Source organism: Hemitrygon akajei, chromosome 22, assembly GCF_048418815.1.
Source record: "Hemitrygon akajei chromosome 22, sHemAka1.3, whole genome shotgun sequence".
Taxonomy (NCBI): domain Eukaryota; kingdom Metazoa; phylum Chordata; class Chondrichthyes; order Myliobatiformes; family Dasyatidae; genus Hemitrygon; species Hemitrygon akajei.
In genome coordinates, this window is record NC_133145.1 from 48,254,567 (window position 1) to 48,272,725 (window position 18,159).

An 18,159-nucleotide genomic window follows, 5' to 3' on the forward strand; every position below is an offset into this window, starting at 1 on the left:
GTCGCAAAACCAATCACCAATCTATCTCGCACTTGTGAGGTGCAGGTCGGTCTGGGATATATCTCACAGAGGAAGATACCCCGATGGGACTTACTATCAAAAGGATTAAATCCCATTGCAGTTCTCCTCCCTCAATAGCTCACCTGCAGAAAAAGGAGTTTGGAAATATTGCCACGTTTCCCTGACACAGGTCCTAAAGGAAGAGGTGGCAGGTGTTCTAACTTGAAACTTGCCACGATTGTTTGGCAAGTTCAGACCTGAGTTGTGTGTGAAGCTGTCACTGTAGTCGTGAAGCAGTTTAACATGTGGCAAAACACATTGTCTTATTTGTGTCAGCTCAGAAAATATATTTTGATTCACTCAGGCATGACTCGATGGGCTGAATGGGCTAATTACTGTCCCATTCTGGTTCTTTATTTCATACAATGCATTTACTGCAATATTCTTCTGAATCTTAAATCAGCCTTTCAAAAGTACATCATTTAGATCCTGTGTTTTAGCAAGTCTGCAGTTTAATGTGCCCATTGTAGTTATATATATCTGTTCTCAAAAAAACTTAAGATATGACTATCCCTTTTTAAGTAGAAAGAAATGTGTTTAATGTGATTCATTTTCAGTCAGTAGAGATGCAGGTATCAGTCTGTAGTAACTGCTGCCGAAAGTGGGGGATGTGGGTTCATTTGCAGTATTGAAGAGAAGTTTGGATAAGTGGATGGGAGGGTTATGGAGGGCTATGATCCAGGAGCAAGTCAATGGAACTAGGCAGAGTAACAGCTTGGTATGGTTAGAATATCCAATGGCCAGTTTCTGTGTTGTAATGCTCTGTGGCTCTATAACGTACAGAACAAACTTGAAACTAAATTATAAACTCGTTGACTTTTCCCCCCAGGACGAGCAGCAAAGCGGACTGAATCCCTATCAACAAAGGAAGCTAGAAACGCCTGGGAGAGCCAGTTCATCAACACTATTATTTCTCCACTGTTAGAGGTTAGTTAAGTTGAACAGTGAAAAAATTCTTTCTAATGCCTAGATCATGTACATATGTCCATTAACACAACTCAGTTTTCATCATTCAGAATTACACTCATTGGCCACTTCATCAGACACCTCCAATATGTAATAAAGTGGCCAGTGAGCATATTCTGTACGTGTGTGGCCTTCTGCTCCTGTAGCCCATCCACATCAAGGTTCGACGTGCTGTGTGCCTTCAGAGATGCTCTTCTGCACACCACTGTTGTAACCCGTGGTTACTTGAGTTATTGTCGCCTTCCTGTCAGCTCGATCCACTCTGGCCATTCTCCTCTGACCTCGCTCATTAACAAGGCGTTTTCACTCACAGAAGTGCCACTCACTGGATGTTTTTTTTTGCACTGTTCTCTGTAAATTTTATAGAGACTGTTGCACGTGGATGAAGCACAGGTAGCAACATCAACCAATTTATTGGATTCATCATACACAGGAAACTGTTAAAGAGTATTTCAAAGCAAACGTGAGAAGGAGTGGGGAAAAATGGCAAGAACAGACCATGGTCATAGAAAGATGCTCTTTGAGTGCAGAATTAACTATTTCAAACCACTCATCAGTTACCTGTATACTTGAACTAACTACTCCATCATTGCTTAATTAACTTTAGCATATCATTAACCGGCACAGTAGCATAGTGGTGAGCACAGCACTTTACAGTATCAGCGATGAGGTTAAATTCCTGCTGCCGTCTGTAAAGAGTTTGCATGTTCTCTCTGCATGGATTTCCACCGAATGCTCCTGTTTCAGCCCACAGTCTAAAGGCATAGCTTTTGGTAGGTTACTTGATCTTTGTAAATTGTCCCGTGGTGAAAACAGGGGCTGATGGGTGGAGCAGCTTAAAGGACCAAAGGGGCTTATTCGGCACTGTATCTCACTAAATAGACCTTGTCCGTAACCCAGGCTGCCGGTTCAATCTCAGCTTCGCCATCTGATCTAGGCTGCTGTGTTAGTGCAGTACCGTATGAGGTGGTGCTGTTTTGGTAATGTGAATCTGAATCAGGTTTATTATCACTGTCTTACATGCAGTGACATTTGTTGCTATGCGGCAGCAGTGCAGTGCTGCACATAAAATTACCAGTCATTGCAAAATTAATAAATACTACGATAAAAAGGAATGATGGCGTAGTTTTCAGAGGATCATGGACTATTCAGAAATCGGATAACGGGAAGAGCATTAATTAACAGTGTTAAGCTGAGCTCAAACAAGAGAAAATCTGCAGATGCTGGAAATCCAAGCTACACACGCAAAATGCTGGAGGAATTCAGCAGGCCAGGCAGCATCTATGGAAAAGAGTACAGTCGACGTTTCGGGCCAAGACTCTTCAACATCTTGGCCTGGAGCATCGACTGTACTCTTTTCCATAGATGCTGCCTGTCCTACTGAGTTCCTCCAGCATTTTGTGAGTAGCAAACTGAGGCTCTGTCCAGTCTGTAAGAAGGACATAAAAAATACAATTGCAAAATTAGAAGAGCTTCCAAACAATTACCCATCAACCAGCATATCTTAAACAAAATATTTAGACATTCCTCTCATCAAGGTTTACAAGACCTTGCTGTTTAAAAATTAGTTGTCTCATTGATCTTTGGTTTAGCATTGCCTAAATTTTGTTTTTAATTGGCTGTGAAGAACTCAGATGTTCTGAAAACAATAATGGCATGAAATTAATTCAAGCTCTTTATTTTTGCCTCCCTGAGACTTACTGGTCAGAACACGCAACTTATGAGGTCCTCCACAAATTGGTTTTGAGTTATCCAGCGTTCATGATTAAAATTACTTAGTTCATCATTTTTGTGGGGAATTTTCTCTTCAAACTATCGGTCTAGATTTTATGGTCGGTATGTTGCCCGTGCTCACCCCTGGGAAAGGTCCCGTGTTTAAATTTGTGACTGCCCCCAGGTCAATCTGCTGTCCCAGACTAGACTGAGTCCCCTAGCACAGGGTGTGATGTAGGTGACCGATGTGGGCGCCAATCACAGTCTCCCATAAAACATTTGTAAAAGCTTAGCCAGATAACGAGAACCTCACTTGTTCAGTAGTACACTTAGTCAAATTGTGTGCAGCATGTTGTGTGGAAGATTGCGATGTGGAAGACAGCCTAATAATTTCTATTGCCTTTACACAATAATTAAATGTAAATTTTTGTTCTGGATGAGTCAGACAAAGCACATCTAAGTTTAGATTACCAGTGAGTTTTGAAAATTCAATGTGACTTTTAAAAATTCTACTTCATTAGCAGTAATGGTTAACAGTGTATCCCACCTTCTCTCCCTAAGAATATTTGCTGATGAACATTTTAAGTTACTGAATATGTAAAGGGGGAAGTGTTCCTCTGTTCTTCTCATCCCCAGAATCTTGACAAAAGGTTGCCAGAAGTAGCCAAGCAGATGAGCTCTGATGACAGAATCGGTGGGAGTCCAATCGTTAAAATGCTGTACGGGGACCCATCGGATTTGCTGACCTTTCCTCGTAACACTCTGGATTGTTCCTCTGCCTGGAAATGTCAGCGCCGAACATGCATCGAGGTCTTCACTCACATCGTCGAGCAAAAAGATGGGAAGAAACTGACACCAATTCTGTGGCAGTTTCTTCAAAAGGTAACTGAAGTGCTTTTTCACTCATTTAATCACAAGGGGAGAACATAACAATAACAAAGAGTTTACTAAATTGACTTTTAAGTGCCAAAGTGGTAGAATATGTCAGAAACTTTTCTAGCTCTTGAAGGACTGCAACACATCAGCCTCACTGCATAAGTCTTCAAGTCAGATTCTGTCCTATAAACATATCACTGCTTGATCATCATCAGTTAGTTCCCCAACCACCAGCATTGTGTGGGATTACTGTCACTTTCACCACTAAGAGTGAGTGATAATATTGTCCTTGCCAGCTGAGCATATATCCTGTAAAGGAGATTAAATAAACACTATTCGTCCAGATCCAGTGTTTAAGAGTCCAGTGTTGTAATCGTAGTCTGTTGGTGCTCCCTAGCTCTCCAGCTGAAATAATTGACCTAATTGACCCACATTAGCATAATTAAATCTCTCATCATCTTAAAAACTTCAAAGGTACAATTTAATGTCAGAGAAATGTATACAATATACATCCTGAAATGTTTTTTCTTCACAAAAACAGAGGAGTGCCCCAAAGAATGAACGACAGTTAGAACTGCAAAGTCCCCCCGCTCCCCCTCCCGCGCATAAGCAGCAGTCCTCCCTCCCCCCACCAACAGAAAAGAGCGTAGGCACCGCCACCGAGCACTCATGCGCGAGCAAAGCAATAGCAAAGACACAGACTTGCAGTTACCCCAAAGAGTTCACGTTTCACCCGGTATTCGGCATACGACAGGTTCTCTTTCTCCTTAATAAGGGAGAAGGAGGTGTCTCCATTTTCCCAGCGAGCAGGGAGACATATCAAACAACTCACTGGTTTACAATGCTAAAAGTCCATTACATCACTTTTTTTCGAGCTCTGTGCCTGAAGATCGCAAAGATCCCGGGTCTCCAGGCACACAGCAGTCATCCCAATTCCCCCAACGACACACAGGTCTCCTGTCATGACACCGACCCTTAATCGGCCTGTTTCCAGAGCCCCGAGATCCTAGGCTTCCGAATTCGAGCTGGACTCTTAGGCCGAGCCTTTGGCATGCCGAACAACAGCCAGTTGCAGAACCCCAAGAGCGGGTCCCATTCCCACAAAGAACTGTAGTCATCGTGTAACTCAAGGTCAGGGTCTTCAAAAGAACCCTGAAAGTGAAAGATTAAAGATGGAAATAGAGCTGTTTCTGAAGATGCAAGCAAAGGAGTCACCGCTAGATGCCACCAATCCTCCTAAACTCTACCTTCTACTCCTCAACCAATTGTCAATGAGTCCTGGCTTTTCTAAAGCATACAGATCCAGCAGCCTAAGTCTACCTAAATACGTAAGATGTATCCTTTCCAAAGGGTAAAAATTGATCTCCATGTAGTCTATCAGAACTGAAGCCTGACCAAGAACTTTTATAAAATAACGTACTGCTTTTGTGAATAGAATCTAGATACATTGTTTTTAGCAATTTACCTCACAGAACCCTTGGAGAAATTTGCACCATAAGACTCTGATCTCTTTCACCATTATTCCAATGCTATAAGAGAAGATTGGACCTGTTCATGTGTATAATACTAATCATTTCCTTGTTAAACATAATTAACTTAGATCTATACCCTTAATATATCCTGGCTGAAATCACTTTAGGAGACACATATTTGTCTCTGCCCATGGCTCGCATGGTCTATATAATTCAGTAACTTGGCATATTTTCCATAGAATTTTAAAGTAATGATGAAGAATGCCTCTTCTGTGGTTGGGTTGTCTGTATTTATCAAATGCAAGGCAATAGAGGAAAACCAGCTGCCAGTGTAACTGTTCTAACTTTGAAGAAACAAAGCTATAAAGTGCTTTATTTTGTTCACTTAAAATACTAATCAATAAATATGGTGTATTAATATTTACTAATCAATAAATATGGAGTCCCTATAAAGGACTGTGACAACAGCTGAGAGGATCATAGGTGTCTCCCTACCATCAATCGGGGACATTTATCAAGAGCGCTGCATATGCAGGGCCCTTAGTATTACTAAGGATCCCACCCATCTGTCCAGCATCCTCTTTGACTTTCTACCATCAGGCAGGAGACTCTGATGCATAAAGACAAGAATGCTCAGGATGAGACACAGTTTCTTCCCTCAGGCCATTAGGCTTCTGAACTCCCTGCTGCATCATATTCAAAATGTCACCGGTTAATCTGTTCCATACCTCACAATGTTTAATTGATGCGCTTTAGTTTGTTATTGATGCGTGAGCCATCTGTCGATTTTATCCTTACCTTCATAAGTTATCATGTGTTACATGCACTACTGTGCTTTACGTGTTGGCGCGTGGCCAGGTGGTTAAAGGCATTCGTCTAGTTATCTAAAGGTCACTAGTTCGAGCCTTGGCTGAGGCTTGCATGTGTGTCCTTGAGCAAGTCACTTAACCACACATTGCTCTGCGACGACACCGGTGCCAAGCTGTATGGGTCCTAATGCCCTTCCCTTGGACAACATCGGTGGCGTGGAGAGGGGAGACTTGCAGCTTGGGCAACTGACGGTCTTCCATTAAAAAAAAAACCTTGCCTAGCCTTGCGCCCTGGTCCATGGTCTTTCGAGACTATGGTCCATGTCTTCCGAGACTAACGGAGGCCTACACTGTGGTTCAGAGAAACCTTGTCTTGTTTCTATATATAATATGGTTATATACATATATATAGTTAAATGGCAATAGAAGTGACTTGACTTTTAATGTTTTGGCATACTTAGGAGTAATGTGATATCTCTGATGTCATTAGTACTAGCACTTCCAGTCTATGTAATCACACTGTCGTGTTGGCTGATCTGTAGTTGTTTCAGGCCCTCGTATTAAAATACACCGTCCAGCACAGAGATTTGAGGTGCAAATTTTATTCTCTGGTGGGAATGTTGTTGGGCATAATGTCGGGGATTGGTTTCAGAAAGACTCTCAGCTGCCTTGCCTTTTTTTTAGCGTGCTTCGTGACCGAACCTAAACTTCTGGGAACAGTTGCCAGCCACTACTGTTAGGCTGCTTGGAGGCCCAGGGCCAGGGAATGATTTTGTGGAATCATTGAGTCATTCAGCATAGAAACAGGCCCTTCACAGGCCAAGTTTACCTTGGCCATCGAGTACCCATTGACACGAATCCTTCACTAATTATATTCTACACTGCCCTTGCCCTTCAACTGCCCCAGTTCCTTCCACTCATCTGCACTTGAAGGACCAATTAATCTACAAACCCACTCGTCTTTGGGGTGTTGTTTGCAAGCCAGAATACCTGGATAAATCTAGTGGATTTTAAATCTGGTATCATTTTATGTGGTGGTACATCCACAGGGAGGATGTACTAATTCCACATGGACAGGACCTTCAGTCGGGATGGAACCGGGCCGCTGGAGCTGCAACACTGGCACCTATCAAAAGGAAACTGTGGCAGAGGGCTGGATGAGGAGAGTCACGATTCGGGTTTGCTGTAGTAAGGACTCCTCTTGGGTCCTCTCCTACCCCACCTCCCACTCTTCTAATGGAGCAAAGTGGTCAGAACAAAAGGATGGCATTTACTCTTGCGGGCATTGGAGAGTGTTCAGAGGAGGTTCATGAGTATGATTCCAGGAATGGAAGTGTTTGTTTATGAGGGGCGTCTGATGGCTCTGGACCTGAACTCACTGTTGTCTAGAAGAATGGTGGGGTGGGGGGGGTGGATCTCATTGAAACCTATCGAATCTTGAAAGGGCTAGGTAGAGTGAACGTGGAGAAGATGTTTCTTATCGTGGAGGAGTCCAGGACCAGAGAACACAGCCTCAATAGCAAGCATGTCCCTTTAGAGCGGAGATGAGGAGGAATTTCTTTAGCCAGAGGGTGGTGAATCTGTGGAATTCATTGCTACAGATGGCTGTGGTCCAAGTCATTCAGTATATTTTAAGTGAAGTTTGTAGATTCGTGAGGGTTGACCTTTTAGAACAGAGGTAAGGAGGAATTTTTTTAGCCAGAGAGTAGTGAGTCTGCGTAATGCTCTGCCACAAGCTGTGGTGAAGGCCAAGTCCATGGGTATATTTAAGGCAGAAGCTGACAGTTTCCAGATTGGTCAGGGCATCAAAGGATATGGCGAGAAGGCAGGTGTATGGGGTTGAGTGGGGTCGGGGATCAGCCATGATGGAATGGCAGACCAGACTCGATGTGCTGAGTGGCCTAATTCTGCTCCTTTGTTTTATGGTTATGGTTGATTAGTAAGTGCATCAAAGCTTACGAGGAGAAGGCAGGAGAATGGGGCTGAGAGGGATAATAAATCAGCCATGATTTATTTATGATGGAACAGCAGAATAGGCTCAATGGGCCAAGTGGCCTTAGTCTGCTCATGTGTCCTGTGGTCTCACGGTTATCTGTTGCATGATTGCATCGCCCTCGAAATCCAGGTAAAAAATAATTCTAATGGAGTCTTCTACACTGATTTAGGAAAGATCCCCTTTGGGTGGGCCCAGAGCTGATCGTGCTGCATTGAAGCTAGCCTCTGCCAGCATCTGCCTGGCTCAGGTCAGGTGCTCTGTCTCGATACCTAGTAACTTGTTTCTAGCTTCATGAACATTGACTTCTCTAACTTCCGTTAATGCCCCTCCTCCCCTTCTTACCCCAACCCTGACATATTTAGTTGTTTGCCTGTTCTCCATCTCCCTCTGGTGCTTCCCCCCCACCTTTCTTTCTCCCGAGGCCTCCCGTCCCATGATCCTTTCCCTTCTCCTGCTCTGTATCACTTTCGCCAATCACCTTTCCAGCTCTTAGCTTCATCCCACCTCCTCCGGTCTTATCCTATCATTTCGCATTTCCCCCTCCCCCCACTACTTTCAAATTTCTTACTATCTTTCCTTTAAAGTTAGTCCTGATGAAGGGTCTCGGCCTGAAACGTCGGCAGTGCTTTTCCTTATGGATGCTGCCTGGCCTGCTGTGTTGCCCCAGCATTTTGTGTGTGTTGCCCTCTTCTGGTTTGCTTTTCCTGTGTGGAATGTTTTCAGCCGGTTGCAGTTGATTGTGAAAAGCCAGCCACCGTCCAGGGCATATTCTCTTCTTGCTACTGCCACTGGGAAGGAGGCAAAGGAGCTTAAGTCCTACGTCAGCAGATTCAGGAACCGTTATTACTCCCGAACCATCAGGCTCCTGAACCAGTGTGGATAGTTTCACTCACCCCAGCACTGAACTGATTCCACAATCTACGGACTCACCTTCAAGGACTCCACAACTCATGTTCTCAATGTTATTTATTATTTATTTGTTTTTATCATTTTGTTTATCTTCTTATATTTTCACAATTTGTCATCTTTTGCACATTGATTGTTTGTCCGCCTTTGTAGTCTTCCATGAGTCAGAGACTCATTCCACCGAGATGTAACACTGAGCGTCATAGGAAGTCATTCCTGCCTGTGGCCATCAAACTTTACAACTCCTCCCTCGGAGTGTCAGACACCCTGAGCCAATAGTCTGGTCCTGAACTTATTTCCACTTGGCATGATTAACTTATTATTATTTAATTATTTATGGTTTTATATTGCTATATTTCTACTCTATTCTTGGTTGGTGCGACTGTAACGAAACCCAATTTCCCTCGGGATCAATAAAGTATGTCTGTCTGTCTGTCTGATACTATTGTGTTTCTTTATAACTATTGTGAATGCCTGCAAGAACATGAATCACGGAACAGTATATGTGTAATACTTCGATAGTAAATTTACTTCAAACTTTAAACATTTTACTTGAAAGGATTCTCAGACTGGACTTTCAGTTGTTGCTAAGTTTAAACAAATGAGTGAATTTTGTGTGATTAATAATGTGCTGTTGTTAAGTACCAGTTCTGCTGAAATTCATGCACAGATTACACTATGTTTTGTTGTATTTTGTGACTCTCATTAAGTCTTCCCAAAGTCAAATTCACAGTGTTCCACAAAGTCAGCTGAAATAAAAGATTCAGTATCCATCAGGTATTTGGACGATTTGTTTCACCATTTGTGCTGTGTTTATTCAGAGTAGCATGATACTTCCACCAATTGGTAGAGAGCAGCAAGATGGGGAAAATACATTGACACCTTACTGCCCTATTGTCTTGTTTATTATTTATTGTAATGCCTGCACTGTTTTGTGCACTTTATGCAGTCCTGCGTGGGTCTGTAGTCTAGTGTGGTTTTTTTCTGTGTTGTTTTTTATATAGTTCAGTCTAGTTTTTGTACTGTGTCATGTAACACCATGGTCCTGAAAAAACGTTGTCTCATTTTTACTATGTACTGTACCAGCAGTTATGGTCGAAATGACAATAAGAGTGACGACTTGACTTGATCGCTTAAGGTAACTTGTTAGCACAGCTAACAGTTCGTAACAATCTTCAAACACCCTCCCAACCCGAAACCTGTGATCACATGAATTTTCACAAAAGCCTGGGAGTTTTAGGGCCAGTGTCTCCATCACGGGCTGGCGCAGTAGCATTAGCAGTGAGCATACTGCTTTTACAGTGCAGGCAATTGGGGTTCACTCCCCGCTGCGGTCTGTAAGGAGATTGTCCATTCTCCTGCGCGGCTTTTCTCAGCTGCTCCAGTTTGCTCCCACATTCCAAAGGGTTAGTGAGTTGTGGGCATGCTATCTTGGCACTGGCAGCATAACAATAATAGCGGACTGCCCGGCACGTTGTCATTGATTTGATTTGACACAAATGGTGCATTTCACTGTATGTTTTGACATTTTGATGTACATGCGACAAATAAAGCTAATCTTAATCTAACCACTGAGCCATTTTTTACTACAAAACTATTTAATTACCTGAAATAATATTACAAAAGTCTTTTGAGAATGTCTCTGGTTCTTTGGTCAATGCCACAGAATGTCTAGACTGATTACAATAACAATACGACTCTGAATTTGATATGTGTCCTGGGTATTGTTTTATAGGAGCGTTATATCAGGATGCTTAAATATTTGCCTGACCTTGTTGGGCTTCAGTATGAGTTAATCAGGAGACTCCAATGCAGCTCAAATGTGAAATCGAAGAAAATTTCCCAGTTTCTTCAACAATTTCCTTCAGGTAAGAGGTGCTTGCTTTTATTTTCAATGCCAGCAATATTGCTCTGCAATCTAGTATTACTGAATTATCACACAGGTTATGCTGTGCAATAGATTGTTGGAGTAATCTTCTGCTTGAGTAATCTGCGTGATGGCAGTCTGTGAAATATGGTCACTGGAAGGCGTTGAATGGGGTGATTCATTGTGAATGCAACAATGCTATTAAGAACCAGTTTAAAGACACAAAGATTATTTTTGGTTTATTTTTATGTTCCTAGGTCAACAAGGTCACAAGCACAACTTTGAGAAATGGATCAATATATTCTTACAGCTGTGGAATGAGCTGCGACTGTTATTGGAAAAAAACAGTGAGTGTGTTGTAGCTATTGGCTCCACTTTACTCTGGGTTTCTTTCTTTAGCATTCATTCAGGGTGGTGACACTCTCCCTGATTGGCATCTGACCAATTTCAACAGTAGCCAGGGCACCAGGGATTCTATGTGCACCTACATTAATCCAACAAGTGTTGGCTAACACTCCAAGCATTTGAGGTATCTAGTTACATTTCTGACATCAAGTCTTCTTCTAACACACAACCTGGCTCCAGCTTTGCTTAGTCCTGTTGACAAACTAATCAACACTCACTTTAATAGGTCAGCCTGTACACCTGCTCCTTAACGCAAATATTTAATCAGCCAATCACGTGGTAGCAACTCAGTGTATAAAAGCTTGCAGACAGGTCAGGAGGTTCAGTCGCTGTTTAGACTAAACATCAGAATGCTGAAGAGCATCTCTGAGTGCACAATATGTCGAACCTGAAGTGGATCTGCGACAACAGAAGACCAAATGGGTCCACTCCTGCACCTAATAAAGTGGATCTAAGTGTACTGCATGCCCATACTGTCACACCGTGTGTATTTATTGCTGATCAAGTTGTACTTTTAAATGTTTTGTTTTTCAGACCCAGCGATTCCAAAAGAAGTGTGTCAGGATTTAACTTTTGAGAGTCCCATCGAAGTTCTGTTGCCCCAGCAACGGGGTCTGGGGCTTTGTGCCACTGAACTAACCAAGTTCCTCATTGAGGTTCAAAATAATATCATCGGGGCTATTAGTGAGCGTAAAAAGTAAGTACTTTCCCGCTTTAGTTTCATGTGAATGCCAAGGACAGCCCTGCGCCCTCCACCCATCACCACCACCATGAGTGAATCTATATGATATTGGTCTGCTGCAATGTTCCCCAGAGAGTGTATCAGTCAACATTCTTTACTAGACCAAATTCTAATGACTACTAGCCAGTGAATTAAGTGGGAACCCTGAGCTGAACGTTAGCTCTATTTGTCACATGTACATTACATTAAAAAAAAGTCAGGTTTATTGTCATTTCAGTGCTTTGTCAAACAAGACAACATTTCTCCAGACGAGGGTGTAAAGCACGGTAGTATACATAACACAAAATAACTTCGGGAGAGTGAGGATAAGATCTGTAGATGAATTACACACAAAGTAAAGTGCATAAATTAAATATTGTGAGGTGCAGAACAGATATTAAATATGTGAGGTTCAGAAAGTAAAGTGCATAAATTAAATATGTGAGGTTCAGAAGCCTAAAGTTTCCCATCCTGATCGTTCTTGTTCTTATGCATCGGAGTCTGCTTCCTGATGGTAGAAAGTCAAAGAGGACGTTGGATGGAGGGGTGGGATCCTTAATAATACCTGCGAACGCAGCGGTACTGATGAATGTCCCCGAAGGATGGTATGGAGACCCCTACGATCCTCTCAGCCTCACTGTCCTTTGTGGGGACTTCCAATCCAATGCTCGGCTGCTCCCAGACCAGATGGAGATTGAGCTTGGTCAGGACACTGTCAATGGTGCTCCTGTAAAACGCAGTTATGATGGGTGTGGGGGAGCATCGCTTGCCTCAATCTCCTTAGGAAATGGAGGCGCTGAGGTGATATTGAGGGACCAGATGAGGTCATCTGTGATGTGAACGGTGCACTTAACTCTCTACTGAGGAGTCATACATTGGCAGAAAGGGGTGTTTACAGTGAAATGCTTCTTTATGCACCAAATCAGTGAGGATTGTACTGGAAATGTTGCCATATTTCCAGTGCCAGCATAGTGTACCCACAACTCACCATCTCTAATCCACATGTCATTGGAATGTGTGAGGAAGCTGGAACACCTGTAGGAAAGCCACACGGTGATGAGGGGAAAGTGAACGAAGCCCTTACAGACAGTGGTGGAATCAAACCACACCTGGTGCTGTGAAGCATTGTGCTAATCGCAGGAGCCCAGTTCTTCCAGGACCCCTGCGCGCGGTGTTCTAGGCATGGAAATCAGAGTTGAGCAGGAGGCCGGGTGCCAGGGCAACCGACTGACTGTGGCCTGATGGTGGAGTGCGATGTTCTGAAGAGAGAGACAGGATATAGCAATATGCAGGCGGGAGCCACAAAGAGCAAGTCCCGCCACTGGGATCTGTCAGGATAATATGGCCTGTTGCTTTTCACCAACATTTTGTGTTTAGGAGTGAAAAATAAATGGATAATTTACAGTTTCTTGTATTTCCTGGTAGACTGACCATCAACCCAGAGGCACTATTAGATGCACATTTAATTCTCTGCGATCCTGACAAAGACTTCATCCCACTTGTCCTGTCAAACTGCCAGTACACCCTGGAGAAAGGACAGGAGACGTTACCCGAGTACGATATCAGAAACATTGAGAGGCAGCTGATACGACAGTACCTGAAAGGGAAACCTACAATCATTCAATCGGTAAGCTTGTTTTTAAATGAAGATTCTGTTCAACTTGGAGGCTCTGATCTAATTTATGTTCACATTTTTCCATTACAGAAGATTCCCAAATTTGTGGCCAGGCGAGAAAGAAATTACTCAACCATCTTTCAAGAGCTGAAGACAAAAATACCTCAGGTATTTATTCTGCTCAAGCAAAACCAATTTTGAAATCTGGATGCAAGACGGTAGAATTGCAAGAATTAAATGACTTCATCCATTATTTGCAAGTCAAGTAGATAGTCTGTAGATTTCTTTATGGTGCAATTGCTTTACTGCACTGTTTAATGGTTCGTTCTGATTGGCAAGAGCTCAGCTTGTGAGTATATTACTAGCCAATTAGACATGCTGTATGTTTGGTTACATGCAGGGTGATGCAATTGGCACAGCTGCTACCTCTTGAACAAATACTCTACCCCATAGAATTTTTCAGGTGGACAGATATTTCATCTACAAAGAACTCCTGGAACAGAGGGAGAGAAATGGGTTATGTTCTTGAAGTCAGATTGGGTCACCTGTGATCTCATTGGATGGTGCAGCAGCCTGGAGGGGCCAACTGACCTACGCAGGCAAAACCTTCACCGTCATTGAGCACATTCACAAAGAGCGCTGTCACAAGAACCCCGTGTCCATAGTCAAGGACTCCCTTCATCCAGGCCGTGCTCTGTTCTTGCTACTGCCATCAGGCAGGAGGTCCAGGAGCCTTAAATCCCACACCACCAGGTTCAGGAACAGTTATTAACCTACGACCATCAGGCTCCTGAACCAGTGTAGATCGCCTCTATCACCTCAACTCTGAAATGATTCCACAACCTACAGACTCACTTTTGAGGACTCTACAACTCAATATTATTTATTTACTTTTATTATTTGCACAGTTTCCCATCTTTTGCATATCAGTCTGTGTTACTCAGAGATTTGCATATATTCTATTGTATTTCTCTGTTTTTCTGTAAATGACTGCAAGAAAACAAAGATCATGGTGGTATATGGAGCCATATAATACATTGATAACAAATTTGCTTTGAACTTTACTTCTGCTCTTGTAATGTCTTTCAGTTTATTCACGTTTGTGTCATGACAGATCATCCTCAATTCTTCTTCTTGTACTATGGAGTAAAATGGAGCTCTCTGTTCGGGAAATTGTGAAGCCTCATGTCAGTCATGGTTAATGTATTCATCCTTACCCTGCTCCGACTTAGAGAGGGACAGTGCATATGTCAGCCCCATTTCCCGTCTTGCCCTAGTTCTGGCAACTGGATCCTTCCCCTAATTCCTGCATGTGCAAACAGATTCCAGCCCTTCCTCTCCCTCTGATTATTTGTGTTACTGTTGTTTAGCCAGTGAGTTTATCCATGACAATAAATGTTATGCAGCATGAAAGTGGGGTTTTGGCACCATATCAATACCTTAACTATTGTATCTTTGTAGTTCAATGATTCCAATATAGATACATTTTATAACCATGGAGTTATTTGATTTATTGATTGAGATTCAGTGCAGAATTGGCCCTTCTTGTCATTCGAGCCATGCTGCCCAGCAAACCCCCGATTTAATTGTAGCTGAATCACGGGATAAATTACAATCACTAATTAACCTACTAACATGTACACATGTGTGGACTGTGGGAGGAAACCGGATCACCCGGAGGAAATCCACGCAGTCGTGGGGAGAGCGTTCAAACTCCTTACAGGCAGTGGCAGGAATTGAACCCGAGTCGCCGGTACTGTAAAGCGTTGAGCTAAGGACTACGCCACTGTGCCGCCCTTACAGAGCAGTACAGTGGAGAAACAAGTCCTTTTGTCCGTCTAGTCCATGCCAAACTTATTCTGCCTAGTCCCATCGACCTGCACCTGGACTGTAGCGCCCCTCCCCATACCCCTCCCATCCATGTACTTGCCCAAGCACCTCTTAAATGTTGCAGTCGAAACTACATCCACCACTTCCGCCGGCAGCTCATTCCACACACGCACCACCCTCTGAGTGAAGAAGCTTTGCCTCAAATATTTCACCTTTCACCCTTAACCTATGACCTCTAGTTCTAGTCTTACCTAACCTCAGTGAAAGAAGCTTGTTTGTATTTTCCCAATCTATAATTTTGAATATCTCTGTCAACTCTCCCCTTGTTCTCCCACAGTCCAGGGAATAAAGTCCTAACCTATTCCATTACGCAGGTCTTCAATTCCTGGCAAAATCCTTGTAAATTTTCTCTGTACTCTTTCAGTCTTAATGTTAATTCAATTGTTTAAATGTTTACCTATCTAGGGTAAACTGGCATACATTAACAGAGCACATATTCTAAAATACAAGAGATTCTGCAGTTGCTGGAAATCCAGAGAACACACACAAAATGCTGGAGGAACTCAGCAGTTAGGATGATGTCTATGGAAAGGAATAAACGGTCTACATTTTGGGCCAAGACCATTCATCGGGACTGGAAAAGAAAGGGGGAGGAAGCCAGAATAAGATGCTGGAGGAGGGGAAGGAGTACAAGCTGGCAGGTGATAGGTGAAGCCAGGGGAGATGGGTGGGGATAAAGTGAGAATCTGGGAGGTGATAGGTAGAAAAGGGAAAGGGCTAAAGAAGGAGGAATCTGATAGGAGAGTGGAAATTTGTGGAGTCACAAAACCAATCAGAGCGATAGACATATACTGATCAAGCTAACATCTGTTTCTTTTGCTTTTCTTGTTGTTCTGCTTTTAACTGCTCTCCTCTTCTTGGGTGTGGTATCCCCAGTTGCTGGATTGTTAGCATTCTTACCACGTGGAAGTAAGCTCTGCATTGCATATCCTGCAAACCTCTTCCATTCTTATCATCCAGATCAACAACCAGCATCTACTCACTGTACACTTACAGTTGCCTTAACTTCATTCAAAATAAATTAAGTAGAGGATATTAATCCCTATTTTCCTCTGTGTTCAGGAAGTATTGTCATCTTCCCACGGCACTGCAGTGACGGCATCATTGAGGTCCTACAGTGACATCTGCGATGCTCTGGATATCATCGAGATTGTCGTTGGATTCCTCGCGACCGCAGGAGGAGCCCGTGATTACCAGCTTCTTACCTATCTCAAAGGAACCCTACGGATGGACCGGCGAGTGTTAGCCTGTGTCAGCAAGGTCAGTGCTCACGGTTGCTATTGCGGTTGCTAGGCAGAAAACACTGAATCTCCAAGACAGAAACAATGTTTTTGCCTTTTCGTCTGTAAATTGTCTGAATCAGAATCAGATTTAATATCACCGGCATTTGTCGTGAAATGTGTTAGCTTAGCGGCAGCAGTACAATGCAATACATAATAGTATGGAAAAAAATCAATGAATCAATTACATTAAGTATATATATGTATATTAAATAATTACATTAAAGATAGTGTAAAAACAGAAGTAATGAAAGTGAGGTAGTGTTCATGGATTCTATGTCCATTTAGGAATCGGATGGCAGAGGGGAAGAAGCTGTTCCTGAATCATGTGCAGGAACAGATTATTCCCCTTTGCCATCTGATTATGACAGTATTGCCCTTCACATGCAGTGAACAGAAGTTGGCAGGGTTTGGCAGGCTGTGTACAGGCAAGATGTTTCCTCTGGTCGTGAGGCCTAGAAATTCAGTCTCAGCCTCAGGGCACTGGGTAAGAAGGTGGTGAATCTGTGGAAATTTTGACCATAGAAGCCTGAGGAGGCCAAGCTGCTAGTTATGTTCAAGATGTCTGGACATTAAAAGCTTCATTGGGAAAGGGGAGAGAATAGGGTTTTGATGTTGAGTTTGAGGATCAACCATGATCTTTTTGACTAGCAGAGCAAGCCTGAAGGGCCGAATAGCCTACCCTTCCCCTATTTTTCTATTCCATGTTCCCAACATTCTATTGCTGCTTCATTGAATGAATTTCTTAACAGCGGATGCCTCTAACAATGAGTGGATTGGATAACAACTGGAATTGTCAGGGGGAAGTATTTGGAGAACTCTTACTCATTTCTCTGAGGGTTTCTCTTGGCACATAAAACCACATTAGTGTCCAGAACCATATTTGTTAGACAATAATCCAGTACTGACTAATAAATATGACTCTGGACACTAATGTGGTTTTAGCAACAGGGGTATTCATGGGCAATGTTCTGTACATATTATAGATAAACAAATTTCTCATCTGTATATTACATAATGAACATTTATGCCTTTTAATTAATGAAATAAGCAGCCCCATAATAAACATTCATACTGCTTTCATGTACAGTACCTACAAAAAGTATTCACCTCCCTTGGAAGTTTTCATGTTTTATTGTTTTACAACATTGCATCACAGTGGATTTAACTTGGCTTTTTTTGACACTGATCAACAGGAAAAAACTCTTTTGTGTCAAAGTGAAAATAGATCTCTACAAGGTCATCTAAATTAATTACAAATATAAAACACAAAATAATTGATTGCATAAGTATTCATCCCCCCCCCCTTTTTAATATGACACACTAGTGCAGCCAAGTCACATAATTAGTTAAATGGCGATCTGTTTTTGGAGATCTGTGTTGTGTCAAGGTGTTTCAATTGATCGTAGTAAAAATACACCTGTATCTGGAAGGTCCAACCGCAGGTAAGTCAGTATCCTGGCAAAAACTACACCATGAAGACAAAAGAACACTCCAAGCAACTCCATGAAACGGTTATTGAAAAGCACAAATCAGGAGATGGAAGCAAGAAAATTTCTAAGACATTGAATATCCCTTGGAGT

General features: G+C 42.6%; 2 protein-coding genes across 5 annotated transcripts in view; one reads left to right on the forward strand and one right to left on the reverse strand.

Moving 5' to 3' along the window:
- LOC140714717 (E3 ubiquitin-protein ligase rnf213-alpha-like) overlaps positions 1-18,159 on the forward strand; it is a 175,757-nt gene that overhangs the window by 147,414 nt on the left and 10,184 nt on the right. For both annotated transcript variants that reach the window (XM_073026215.1, XM_073026217.1), the window contains exons 67-74: positions 890-987; positions 3,376-3,621; positions 10,534-10,666; positions 10,923-11,012; positions 11,605-11,767; positions 13,217-13,418; positions 13,497-13,574; positions 16,359-16,556. In XM_073026215.1, coding sequence (XP_072882316.1) covers positions 890-987; positions 3,376-3,621; positions 10,534-10,666; positions 10,923-11,012; positions 11,605-11,767; positions 13,217-13,418; positions 13,497-13,574; positions 16,359-16,556 — 1,208 coding nt within the window. The remainder of the gene's footprint in view (positions 1-889; positions 988-3,375; positions 3,622-10,533; positions 10,667-10,922; positions 11,013-11,604; positions 11,768-13,216; positions 13,419-13,496; positions 13,575-16,358; positions 16,557-18,159) is intronic.
- Positions 1-18,159, reverse strand: part of LOC140714718 (somatostatin receptor type 2-like) — a 139,195-nt gene that overhangs the window by 77,435 nt on the left and 43,601 nt on the right. The window contains exon 3 of one of the 3 annotated variants that reach the window (XR_012095981.1): positions 4,681-4,767. The exons of the other annotated variants lie outside the window; for them this stretch is intronic. The gene's annotated coding sequence lies outside the window, so the exon portion shown is untranslated. Of the gene's footprint in view, positions 1-4,680; positions 4,768-18,159 lie in introns of those variants that run through there. 3 annotated transcript variants of the gene reach the window in all.